Genomic DNA, 13,924 nt, shown 5'->3' on the forward strand with positions numbered 1-13,924 from the left:
CTCCTGATTAATTTAAAAGATGAAAACCGGACATCATGTACACAATAATTAAAATAAAATAAAAGCTAGAACCAGTCCTGTACCTCGCGTGGATCCGTAGATCTCCCCATTCTTTGCTCTAATTGCTCTCAAGCTGGCAGCTCAGGGGGCGTGTCCTTTCTGCTGCTGCTCAGGGGGGGTGTCATTTCTGCTGCTCATGGGCGTGTCATTTCTGCATCAGCTCTCTCCCTATTCTAGCAAAGGAGGTACTTGAAGGATGAAACTGAGCATGTGCGGCCACCCCTGAAAGGCGGACAAAGAAATAAGAAAAAACAAACGGCGCTCTACAGATACATTTCATTGAATAGCTCAGTGGCTATACTAACTTTTTAATTACATGCAGTGTTCAGAGCCGGGTGCTGGTTTGACATCTGTAGAATGTGTTTGTTTTTCGTGGGACAACCCCATGAATCTTAGTCGCTCATCCTTCTGTTCCTGTTGTGCTATGCTCGCATCACCCTGACCGCGGCTCCAGCTCCTCCACCATCAGGCCTTGGCAGTCCCAGCCGCATACCAGATACGGTCAGCCACGGACAGAGGCACGCGTGCCCCAGGATTAGAATCTTCCACGAGACCATGTTTTAGGCTATGTCTGCAGCGTCCTGGATGTTGAGATGACCGCATGGCCGTGTGAGATGTGCGTCGGTGAGTATGCGTTACCGGCGCGTGACTGATGCAGCTGGAATATTGTACGGAATGTAATCAGATTACGTAGAGACATGGGCAATGACTGCTGTTTGACCAGTGACATTCGCTCGTACTAATGCCCTGTGCAGCTTGAGCTGGCCAAAATGGATGAAGATCCCGAGATTGCGTCCAATCTGCAAAAAAACGAGTCCGTTAATCTGCATGACTGCAATTACGTGCAACAATGGCATGATTACGTTTCCCTATTGAATTTCATAGGGACGTGCTGCTCGTCTAACCCACTAGGCTTGCCGCCCACTATTTTATGTATTGCATTTGAGCTCCCCCTAGTGGTGGCCGCAGGTAGACAGGATTTTGTCATTTACGTCTGGGTTTGTGCAGGGGATCTGGAGCTCAGATTATTAAGAACATTTCCTTTACAAACACTTTCAATCATTTATTATAGGAGAAAGTACCCTAGTGATTCATTAATACGTTGCATGCTGTAGGGTTAGACAGTGAGGCCTGTGGCGGTTGACTCTCATATTACACAGGGTGCACTAAGACACGTGAAAGACATATGTGACCCTGCCCCTGACCGGTCTGGGACAGAAATGACGTGCGCTGAAATCTGGTGCAGCTGGTGTTTCCTACCAGACTCAGGGACACGGACAGCTGACACTCATCGTTGGGTAATACCCTCAGTACACGCCGTGTCGGGAAGCTCATATCTGCCATGACACCTGGTGTTCCCCGCGCTGACTGTGATGTTGAAGGGTGTGTGGACTTTGGCAGCCAAACTTTTATTGCTTTAATTCTTCAGCAATAAAAAAATTAAACAAATAGTTGTGTGTGAAAATCCACAATTTTTTCTTGTGTGTCTCCATGGTTACAGACTACAAAGTCCCCGTGTAGTCTGATCCCGCTATTGTGTGCTACTAACTTCTCTCTGACGTCCCAGGAGGTTGAGGAAGGTAACACAAGATCAGACTACACTAGGTCTGTGTAGGACCTGTGCTTGGAAAGGTAGTTCTACCCTTGAACTCCACCAGAGCGCCCAGAAGGGTTGTCACCCAGCTTTCCTAGGCTTCTGATGGGCAAAATGCATGCTTACGCCTTCATGTTTAAGCAGAAATAGAATAGATTGAAGGGGTCTTTGCAAGACCTCTGACGCCCCTCCAATGAACGGTATTTCTGGGAATCGTTCCATTTGCACCCCTCTGAATCATTACTTCATCTTCTTCATATATCACATGGAAAGAAATTCCGGGAAGATCTACACTAACCCCTATATGAGGAGAGGGCCCCCCGTGCGCCTGCCTCGTGGGGCTGCATGCTGCCCACTTCGCACCCGACCTGTGTGACTGGTATAACTGGGATTCCTGCTTGAGATATTCTACTCTGCATCATTCTGATACACTTTGTTTCACCAAGATCTCTGCTTGCTGTCAGTGAGCGGACACAAAATTGTCGTTGATAGGAAAGGACTGAAAACTCATCCTGACCTGGTCCTCCTGCAGAGGTTTTTGCTACAATGAATCGGTCTAAGTTCATGGGTTTTCAGCCTGTGGTTCTCCAGCTGTTGTACCACTACTATCGGGGCATGCTGGGAGTTGTAGTTGTGCATCAGCTTGGGGTACAGTCCATGTCTCTAAGGGGTGATTATAGTTTTGTGGATGCTTGCCTTCTGTGAGCTAGACACCTCTCTCTGCCCTCCTGTTAGTTTGTTACAATGTATCAGCTTGGAATCCATTCTGTTCACATAGGATTGTCCAGATACAATTGTAACAAACCCTCAGCTAGGTTAAATATTAGGGCATATCCTATTGGAGAATGCATGCAGATTTCGGCCCGTTGACTGCATCAAAACCCGGGTGAAATCTGCCCAAAAAACTCCTCCGGTTGGAACTTCACGTGGGCACGGCGGTGGGGCATTCACATCAGAAATCCAAAAGGTCAGCCTCCGATTTCCGCTGCTGATTTATTTTATTTTATTTTTTTAATACAAATTGCCGTCGGATCAATCAGCGTTGTCTGAACATGCCCTTAGACCTGGATGCGTTTTTCAGCCACACGCACATAAACCAGAGCGTTCGCTGTTCTAACAGCAAGCAGAGATCTTAAATATGGTGAGTAACAAACACATAGAGACTATTGGAAAGTTGCAGAGGTTTTCATATTGGGCACGAGACTGCCCGAGGCCTCTGTCCACAGCCCTCGGACGAGCTCCGTGCCACCCTCAGTCCACATTGGCGCTTTGTCACGTTACCAAGCGGCTTGTCATAACATCCGTCTGCCAGATCCGTGCTCGCTCACTTAGAGACAGGCGCTGTTTATGCCTCTGTTACATTATTAGGGGGGGTTAAGTTTGGGAGTTGTATGTCCTAACGTCACGGTGCGCCGGCCTCTGGCCACACCGAGCTCCTATCTCCTGCCCGGATTGTTTGTTCTCAGTTATGGGTATTTTTTTATATATTTTTTACTTACTGTAAATGGTCATTGTCCCATTTCAGGTCATTAGCCGCTTTGTCCTCTTTTCTATGGGACAGTGCAGAGGAACTCTGGAGTGACGCAGCCGGCGCCCGGCCTTCTCGATAGGCTCTGCGGCATCTGCTTGGATACCTCAGGCTGAGCTAATAAACAAAAACAGCTTGTAGCTAAGGAAATGCGGCCTGTCCCAGTTAGATACCTCAAAAATAGCGTAATCGCCTGGCTGTGTACATAAAACGAGGCAAAGTGGAGATGTAAAACCAGAGGCAGGAGATACAGTTGCATAGGACTAGAAGGCTGCCGCTCCAGTTACATTAAGCCAACGGTTCAATTCAGGCAATACTATCTGATGTGTATGGGTAGCTTAAAGGGGCCGTCCACTTTTAATTAATAACGGATCCCCTTACTCTGTAGGACCTTGTTGTGCGACCCGTTCTATGCTTCCCTAGAGTAACTTTGGTTTTCCCCACAGGTGGCGAGATGGGAGTACCGCACACGAACGCTCTCCAGGACTTTTGGATCCCCGTACGTGGCATGCTACATCTTGGGGGCTGTACTTATATTTCTGGCCATCTTCAGGAGCCACTGGTAAGTCAGTGCATAGGGCAAAGTGGGTAAACTCTCTGGGGCCTTCACTTCACTAGGGGTCTCCATCATCCAATCTTCATGACCCATGACTCATTCTGTACATCTTCTGGAGGACCTGCCCCGACCTTGTGTTCTCAACCTGTTCTGGAGGACCTGCCCCGACCTTGTGTTCTCAACCTGTTCTGGAGGACCTGCCCCGACCTTGTGTTCTCAACCTGTTCTGGAGGACCTGCCCCGACCTTGTGTTCTCAACCTGTTCTGGAGGACCTGCCCCGACCTTGTGTTCTCAACCTGTTCTGGAGGACCTGCCCCGACCTTGTGTTCTCAACCTGTTCTGGAGGACCTGCCCCGGTCTTGTGTTCTCAACCTCTTCTGGAGGACCAGCCTTGTGTTCTTAACATCATCTGAAGGAGCTGCCTTGGTCTTAGGTAATGAGAGTAAGCAGCGGTATTATACTGTCACAGTGTGGCTGTATTATTTGAACACTATTGTAAAAATAAGCCAACCCATGGGTGATGTGAAGTTAGATAAAGGTGTCTAAAAATGCACCAGATTTATCATCCAGAGTGCACCCCAGTGATAAATATGGCACATTTTCAGACTGACTACATGTAAGTCGGGATTAGTAAATCTGCCCCTTTACACCGCCTATTGTTTGCCTTACTGTGCAGCCAAATTTTTGCACACATGGCATGTAAAGCCATGACCTTCCCTTTCCTTTAAGCCATACTCCCTTGAAATAAACCACTCCTGCTTGACTCTTACGGAGCAAAAAGTGTCTAAAACACATAATAAATGTTTTTGCACCTTTTGCATAGTATGCCGCCTAGCAGTGCACACCTGAGATGATGAAGATGGCTCAGGATCTCTGAACATCATCTTCTGCTCCAGAGGTGATGGTGTTAGGGCTCATTCACATGATTTTATGGTCGCCATGCCTGTGTCCCAATACACGGGCATCGGCCATGTGAACGCTGTGTTGCAGATGCAGACCCATTGACTTGAACGGGGCCGCGATCCTCAAAGTAGGGCAAATGATAGGACATTTCTTATCTGTGCAGAGGCGCCGACCTGAAAGCCCACGGAAACACTTGGAAGCGCTTAGATGGGCTTTCAGGTCAAAGGGTATCCGCAACACGGAGTTCACACAGCTGATGCCCGTGTATTGCGGACCGAAACATGGGCACGGCGACCATACGGTCGTGTATATGAGCCCTAGAGAACTATTCTCCCATGGGATCAAGGTCTCGTTAGGCCCTATGTGCATGTTAGGTGGCGCTATTATATGCATGTTCTGTGCCACATTATTGGGCTTTGCGGGTTTTTGGATATCTGATTAAAGGAACTCCTCTTTATGGATGAATCGCCATATAGATATACTTCCCTTATATATGTATAACCTACACATAGTGCAGGGCTACGGGGCCCGGGCATGACCAGCAATTTGCTCAAGCACTGAAGACAAAGGTTATAATACTACGTAATACCGGTGTTACTATGACCGGCATGTCTTCTTTGCATTATCAGCCTGCTGTTACCTGGGTGCACTTCTCATTGCTTCTCATTGACCTTGTTGTCGCAACTCGGCCTTGTCTTTGATTAGTGATTTTTGTATCTTGCGTTCGTCCTATCAGTTGTCGACGTGCTGAACGGTGTTTGCTCACCTCAGTGAATACGAGATCTGAGAAAACTGCCCAGGAGCAAGTGCAAGGGAGAAGAAGCTGCTGAATAACCAGCCAGAACAGCAAATACTTGTACATAGGAGCAGTATTATAGTAGTGATATTCCTGTACATAGGAGCAGTATTATAGTAGTTATATTCTTGTACATAGGGGCAGTATTATAGTAGTTATACTCTTGTACATAGAAGCAGTATTATAGTAGTTATATTCTTGTACATAGGAGCAGTATTATAGTAGTTATATTCCTGTACATAGGAGCTGTATTATAGTAGTTATATTCTTGTACATAGGAGCAGTATTATAGTAGTTATATTCTTGTACATAGGAGCAGTATTATAGTAGTTATATTCTTGTACATAGGGGTAGTATTATAGTAGTTATATTCTTGTACATAGGGGTAGTATTATAGTAGTTATATTCCTGTACATAGGAGGCAGTATTATAATAGTTATATTCCTGTACATAGGAGACAGTATTATAGTAGTTATATTATTGTACATAGGAGCAGTATTATAGTAGTTATATTCTTGTACATACGAGCAGTATTATAGTAGTTATATTCTTGTACATAGGAGGCAGTATTATAGTAGTTATATTCTTGTACATAGGAGGCAGTATTATAGTAGTTATATTCTTGTACATAGGAGGCAGTATTATAGTAGTTATATTCTTGTACATAGGAGCAGTATTATAGTAGTTATATTCTTGTACATAGGAGGCAGTATTATAGTAGTTATATTCTTGTACATAGGAGCAGTATTATAGTAGGTATATTCTTATACATAGGAGGCAGTATTATAGTAATTATATTCTTATACATAGGAGGCAGTATTATAGTAATTATATTCTTGTACATAGGAGCAGTATTATAGTAGTTATATTCTTGTACATAGGAGCAGTATTATAGTAGTTATATTCTTGTACATAGGGAGCAGTATTATAGTAATTATGTTCTTGTACATAGGGGCAGTATTACAAGGGTTTTTATCATATTAATAGGGATGAGCGAATCGACTTCGGATGAAACATCCGAAGTCGATTCACATAAAACTTTATTCTAATACTGTACGGAGCAGGAGCTCCGTACAGTATTAGAATGTATTGGCTCCGATGAGCCGAAGTTATTACTTCACGAAGTCTCGCGAGACTTAACATAATAACTTCATAAATCAATTTCTACTGTAAAAAAACATTTCCCGAACTCTGGTTCGGTTCCAAGGTACCAAAAGCCATGAACAAATGAGCGAGCTCCCATTGACCAGCACCCAACACAAGCGTTGGGTGATGGTAACAAGACATCTTACCCTGATGATGCCCTCAATGGAGCTGAGCTTTTTGTTACATATCTGGATGTTTTTTTAGTCTCCTAGCCCCACCTAAAGGTCAGTACGCATGTACATTTACTTCATACTTCAGGAATGCGGCCAGGTATCAGGTACCTCTAACCAACTACATTACAAGGAATTAAAGGGGATGGAACCACTAAAATGCCATTTGTTTTCATATAAAGGCCGATCTATTTCCATGGTAACAGACAAACCCTGCGTAGTCGGATCTTGCAGTCTACATGCCTTCAATCTTGCTAACCTAACGAATTCAAGGTAATAGGAGTTAGGGGACCAATCACAGGGAGTAGGACTGACTGATCTGACTACACTCAGCTCACTTGTTGTCTGTTACCTTGGAAACCTATAGGTTTTTATAGATGCTGTAGGCAAAAAACAATAGGATATTTTTTATGTTTTTTTTATTTTAGTTGCTTTGGATAAAGCCTTTGAAGAGGTTTTCTGAGATTATGCTATCGATGCCCTATCCTCAGGGTAGTGTCATTAATAATAGATCAGCAGGGGTGCCAGGTGTCAGACTATCCTGAGGATAGGGCATCGATATCGGAACCTCAGAAAACCTCCTTTAAAGGGTTTATCCAAAGCTGCTTGAGGAGGCAGCAGCGCTCCGTTGAGTGTTGCGTCCTCTTCGAAGCTTACCAAGCACAGCGCCACCCATTGACTGTGCTTGGTATTGCAGCTCAGCCACATTCAGTTGAATGGGATTGAGCTACGCCTAGGCCACATGACCAATGAATGTGACGTCAAGGGCCCCGAGTGCCCAAACAGCTGCTCGCCAGGATGGCGGGAGTCGGACCCAGACCAATCTGATATTGATGACTTATCCTGAGCATAGGTCATCAATCTAAAAGTCTGGCCATGGTACTTCATATAGAAGAGATGCTGATACTTGTAGTTCTCCTGTTGCCGTCCAACCTTCCTTGCTTGCTTGTGACTCAGCTGATGAACACGTCTTTCCTGCATCCCGCAGACATTGTCATCAGCAGCTTTGTGTTCAGCCCCGGTCTTTATTTTTATAAAGCTCCATTTTATATAATTACGGAGCCCGCGATATTCAGGCGTCTCGCCGTCGTTGTCTCGCTCGTCATTATTTTTTTTTTCTTCATTGTTAATTTTACTTTCTGGATTAATATAGAAAATCAAAAGGCGCGCGCTCAATCTCCGTGGATGTACCGGGCCCCTGTTGTGTAAAATTAGGTAATTAGGTTAAACGAGTATTTAATTACAGCCGATGCAGGAGCGCAGCGTTTCTGGGCAGATGCCGACTGTTTGCTCTCTCCTGTTTCCGAGCCGTGTTATACATGTCATATGTGACCCACACGGAAATAAATCCTGCGGAGTATTGTCTGAGACCGACTGCCATGTGCCAAGAAGCAGATGGTGTCGAGCTCAGCAGGTTCTGCTTCTCCAAAAGTATGAATTACCTGCGCCGAACGGATCCTTTACTAAGGGAGCAAGGTCTGAAGAACTAGCACTCTAGAGGGCGCTAGAGAGCCCAGAGAGACCCCAATAGTAAAACTGGGCTCCTCTTCTAATCTACATAATGCATTAACCATTCTGCAAGATTCAGAGTTGAAATCTCCCATGCATTTTGGGAAATGTCCTATGTACATGTCATGTGATGTAGGGAAAAAATGAACGTGCCATGTATAGTAGGAACTCGGCTAATGTCTTACAGGCATGTATGATAGCAAGCTTATTGACTGTTTCCAATAACAGCCAGCAGAATAGTGAGTGCAGCTCTGGAGTATAATACAGGATGTAACTCAGGATCAGTACAGGATAAGTAATGTAATGTATGTACACAGTGACTGCACCAGCAGAATAGTGAGTGCAGCTCTGGAGTATAATACAGGATGTGCCTCAGGATCAGTACAGGATAAGTAATGTATGTACACAGTGACTGCACCAGCAGAATAGTGAGTGCAGCTCTGGAGTATAATACAGGATGTAACTCAGGATCAGTACAGGATAAGTAATGTAATGTATGTACACAGTGACTCCACCAGCAGAATAGTGAGTGCAGCTCTGGAGTATAATACAGGATGTAACTCAGGATCAGGACAGGATAAGTAATGTAATGTATGTACACAGTGACTGCACCTGCAGAATAGTGAGTGCAGCTCTGGAGTATAATACAGGATGTAACTCAGGATCAGTACAGGATAAGTAATGTATGTACACAGTGACTCCACCAGCAGAATACTGAGTGCAGCTCTGGGGTATAATACAGGATGTAACTCAGGATCAGTACAGGATAAGTAATGTATGTACACAGTGACTGCACCAGCAGAATAGTGAGTGCAGCTCTGGAGTATAATACAGGATGTAACTCAGGATCAGTACAGGATAAGTAATGTATGTACACAGTGACTGCACCAGCAGAATAGTGAGTGCAGCTCTGGAGTATAATACAGGATGTAACTCTGGTGTAACACAATTTATGTACTAAAGGCATCTGTCACCAGCAACCTCCCATCCAGCTGTTTGCATAGACACATAACTGTGCGTCACCTGATTAAACTGCCGTTTGTTTGTTTTTGTCGATCTCAGACTTCGTTCCCATTTATGATAATTTTTCTTAATATGCAAATTAGGCCTTTGGTGCAAAGAGGGCGTCACCATTGCTCTTTCTGTGGATAGCCCCTCCATCGCTGCTTTACCAATTCCTGGTCCTGTTAATCAAAGCAGCCAGGGAGGGTCTGGCCACAGAAAGGAGCGGAGCTTGGGTGACGCCTTTATTGCACCAAAAGCCTAATTTGCATATTAAGATAACGTATCATAACTCGGGAACCGAGCCTCGGATCCACAATAGAAAAACAGCGTTTTAATCAGGAGAACCACAGCCATGGGTCTTATCTCTCTCTCATTATTTATTTATATATATATATATATATATATATATATATATATATATATATATATATATATATATAATATATATGAATGTCTGTCTGGACGGACGTTCTTTATGCGCGACCAAACGACTGGACCGATCTTCACCAAATGTGGCACACAGGTACATCAGGTATCCGGGAAGGTTTTAGACCAGCTCTCGGCTCTCTAGGACTTATCGTTCCTGAGATAGTCCCAAAAAATTATTTGCATTAGCCAATACAAGCCTGCAAGCCTTTTATATAAATCTGAACTGCCATTTACACGGTCACATGTTCCTTATTAACCAATAGAAGCTCGCAGGTCCTACTCCAGGTTGCCGTAACAACTGATCACAGGTTTTAGCAGTTCGCAGATCCTTAAATATTCAGTCATATGACGTATGACGGCACAACTACACTTCTACATGCATGGAGGGAAGGGGCCACTATTAAACGGACGGCCGCTGTGGAGTTCACTGTTAAAGGGGCGGTCACTGTGTTGGTCAGTGTTAAAGGGGCGGGCACTGTGGAGGTTACTGTAACAGGGGAGGGCATTGTGGTGTTCACTGTTAAAGGGGCAGGCACTGTGGGGGTCATTTTTAAAGGGGCGGGTACTGTAGAGGTCACAGTTATGGGGGATACTGTTGATATCTTATTAGGACACACGGAAACGTGAAATGAAATAGATGAAATATACCTGTATGAAGCCAGGTCCTTTTGCTAATAAAATATATATATCTCTGTCCGGATGGCTCTGTTTTTTATGCGCAACCAAACGACTGAACCGATCTTCACTAAATTTGTCACACAGCTAAATCGGGTGTCCGGGACCGGGTCTCAGCTCTCTAGTACGTACCGTTCCTGAGAGATTCCCAAAAAATGACCCGCATTAGCTAATACAAGCCTGCATGTCTCTCTCTTCAAATCCCATCTGCCATACACACGGTCACATGTACCATATCAGCCAATAGAAGCTCGCAGACCTTAGTCTCCACATACACACAGTTTTACTCCAGGTTTCCATAACAACACAGCCATTTTCCTCACTGCTGTAGGTCAGCTTTAGACTAGGGCTACACATAGGGCACAACTACGCTGCTACATGCATCCATCTTGGATGGATTTTTTGCGGCTATCTTGTCGCAGTCACAGCATGTCACATGTCGCAGTGCGACACCATAGCCTATCATTATAAAAAATGTTGAGACAAAATGTCGCACGACACATGTCGTCGTGTAGCCCTAGCATTAAAAGGGCAGGGCGCTGTGGAGGTCGTTGTTAAAGGGGTGGATGCTTTGGAGGTCACTGTTAAGGGGGCATGGCCCACTATTAAAGGGGCAACTGCTGTGGATGTCACTGTTAAGGCAGCAGGGTACTGTAAGGTCACTGTTAAGGGGGGGCCCCTGAGGAGGTCACTGTCAAGAGAGTAGAGTGCTGTGAAACTCGCTGTTAAAGCTGCGGGCTGCTGTTGAGCTTCTATATTAAAGGGCACTGTGGTGGGGCAGTGTTAAGGGGTGGGGGACTGTGGAGGTCACTGTTAAGGTGGCGGGGTACTGTGCAGGTCACTGTTATGGTAAATACTGTCTATCTATCTTTTAACGACACACAGAAACCTTAAATGAAATATACCCGTGCGAAACCGGGTCCTTCAGCTAGTATATATATAAAAATGAGTTTCTGTCTGTCTGTTCTTTATGCACGACCAAACGACTAGACTGATTTGCACCAAATTTGGCACACAGGTACATCTGGTGTCCGGGAAGGTTTTAGACGGGGTCTCAGCACTCTAGGACGTACTGTTCCTGAGATTTCCCCCCAAAATTGGCAAGTATGGCACCATCACATGACCTGCATTAGCCAATAGAAGCCTGCAGGTCTTTCACTCATATCCCAACTGCCATACACACTGTCACATGACCCTTATCAACCAATAGAAGCTCGTAGGCCCTTAGTCTCCACATACACACAGTTTTACACCAGGTTTCCATAACAACCCAGCCATTTTTCACTGCTGTAGATCACCTTTAAAGGGGCAGGGCGCTGTGGATGACACTGTTAAGGGAGCGGAGTGCTGTGGAGGTCACAGTTAAGGGGGCAGGCTGCTGTGGAGGTCACAGTTAAGGGGACGGTCCACTATGGAGGTCAGTGTTAAGGGTCAGAGTGCTGTGGAGGTCACTGTTAAAGGGGCAGGCACTGTAAAGGTTACTGTTAGGGGGGCAGGGGACTGTGGAGGTAAGTATTAAAGGGGCAGCCACTGTGGGGGTCACTGTTAAGGCAACGGGATACTGTGCCAGTCACTGTTAAAAGGGCAGGTGCATTAAGGTCTCTGTTAAGGGGCAGGGAATGGTGGAGGTCACAGCCTACAGGCACACGAACGTGGTTTGGTTCTGCAACCGAGCCGCAGTTTTTGCGGCTCGGGTGCAGACCCATTCACTTAACGTGTGCTGTCCGCATCCTTTGCTCCGTTCCGTAGCCCTGCAACAAAAAATTGAACATGTCCTATTCTTGTCTGTTTTGCGGACAAGGATAGGAATTGTTACAATGGATCCAGAAAAAAAGGATGCCGGACGGACGTCATCCGTTGTTGTTGTGTTTTTATTTTTTTAGTTTTTTTTGCGGACCGCAAAACACATATGGTTGTGTGCATGTAGCCTTAAAGGGACTCTGTCACCACTTTCTAACCCCCACTTTTAAAACTATAGTTCTGTCCATGGAGCCCCTGTGATTACAATGGTGTTGTTATATGCGAAATCCGCAGGCTCGTTTTGATAAAAAAAACTTTTATCTAACCTGTCAATCATGTGGATAAGGTGCCCAGGGCGTTTCTCCCGGTCTGAACATGCCGCCGCCGTTGGTGCCCAGCTCCTCCTCTGATCCTTTCAGCGCCGCCTGAATGTGAAGAAATACGCCTTCGGCTCTCCCTCAGTCCCCCCTCCTTTTCTAAAATTTCGCGCGTGCACACAGGCCTGTGCCTGATGCGCCCGTGCAGACTTTTCGATTCAGCCTCATTGAGCGAAGTGCGCATGCGCACTTCGCTCAACCTCCCGATAACGCGAACACTGCCGCACGCGCGGGATCTTAGAAAAGGAGGGGGGACTGAGGGAGAGCCGGAGGCGTATTTCTTCACATTCAGGCGGCGCTAATTCAAGGCAAAGGAGGAGCTGGGCACCAACGGCGGCGGCGGCATGTTCAGACCAGGAGAAACGCCCTGGGCACCTTATCCACATGATTGACAGGTTAGATAAAAGTTTTTTTTTATCAAAACGAGCCTGCGGATTTCGCATATAACAACACCATTGAAATCACAGGGGCTCCATGGACAGAACTATAGTTTTAAAAGTGGGGGTTAGAAAGTGGTGACAGAGTCCCTTTAAGTGGACGGTCCACTATGGAGGTCAGTGTTAAGGGGCAGGGTGCTGTAGAGGTCACTGTTAAAGGGGCGGGTTCTGTGTATGTTACTGTTAAGGGGGCAGACCGCTGTGGAGGTCACTGATTAAAGGTTTGGGAACTGTGGAGGTCACTGTTAAAGGGGTGGCTGCTGTGGAGGTCACTGTTAAAGGGGCGGACGCTGTGGAGGTTACTGTTAAGGGGATGGGGGACTGTGCAGGTCACTATTAAAGGGGCAGTTGCTGTGCAGGTCACTGTTAAGGGGGCAAGTTATTGTGGAAATCACTTTTAAGGAGACTGGGTACTGTGGAGGTCACTAATTAATAAAGGGGCAGCCTCTGTGGAGGTCACTAATAAAGGGGCAGGCTCTGTGTATGTTACTGTTAAGGGGGCAGACCGCTGTGGAGGTTACTGATAAAGGGTCGGTCACTGTGGAGGTCACTGTTAAGGAGGCAGGGGACTGTGGAGACGACTATTAAAGGGGCGGCTGATGTGGAGGTCACTGTTAAGGCAGCGGGGTACTGTGGAGGTCACTGTTAAAGGGGCGGCTGATGTGGAGGTCACTGTTAAGGCAGCGGGGTACTGTGGAAGTCACTGTTAAAGGGGCGGCTGATGTGGAGGTCACTGTTAAGGCAGCGGGGTACTGTGGAGGTCACTGTTAAAGGGGCGGCTGATGTGGAGGTCACTGTTAAGGCAGCGGGGTACTGTGGAAGTCACTGTTAAAGGGGCAGGATGCTGTAGAGGTCACTGTATGGAGAACACTGTGTATATCTTTTAACCTCACACACCAACATTAAATGAAATATACCCGTGCGAAGCCGGGTCCTTCTGCTTGTCCATATATGATGTGTGACTTGTGGCTTTTTTGATGACGCTGTTGTCTTTGTCA

General features: G+C 45.9%; 1 protein-coding gene across 1 annotated transcript in view; it reads left to right on the forward strand.

Moving 5' to 3' along the window:
* PEMT (phosphatidylethanolamine N-methyltransferase) overlaps positions 1–13,924 on the forward strand; it is an 81,493-nt gene that overhangs the window by 25,184 nt on the left and 42,385 nt on the right. The window contains exon 3 of the mRNA XM_044304894.1: positions 3,629–3,744. Within this exon, the coding sequence (XP_044160829.1) occupies positions 3,629–3,744 (116 nt within the window). The remainder of the gene's footprint in view (positions 1–3,628; positions 3,745–13,924) is intronic.

Source organism: Bufo gargarizans, chromosome 8, assembly GCF_014858855.1.
Source record: "Bufo gargarizans isolate SCDJY-AF-19 chromosome 8, ASM1485885v1, whole genome shotgun sequence".
Classification (NCBI taxonomy): Eukaryota; Metazoa; Chordata; class Amphibia; order Anura; family Bufonidae; genus Bufo; species Bufo gargarizans.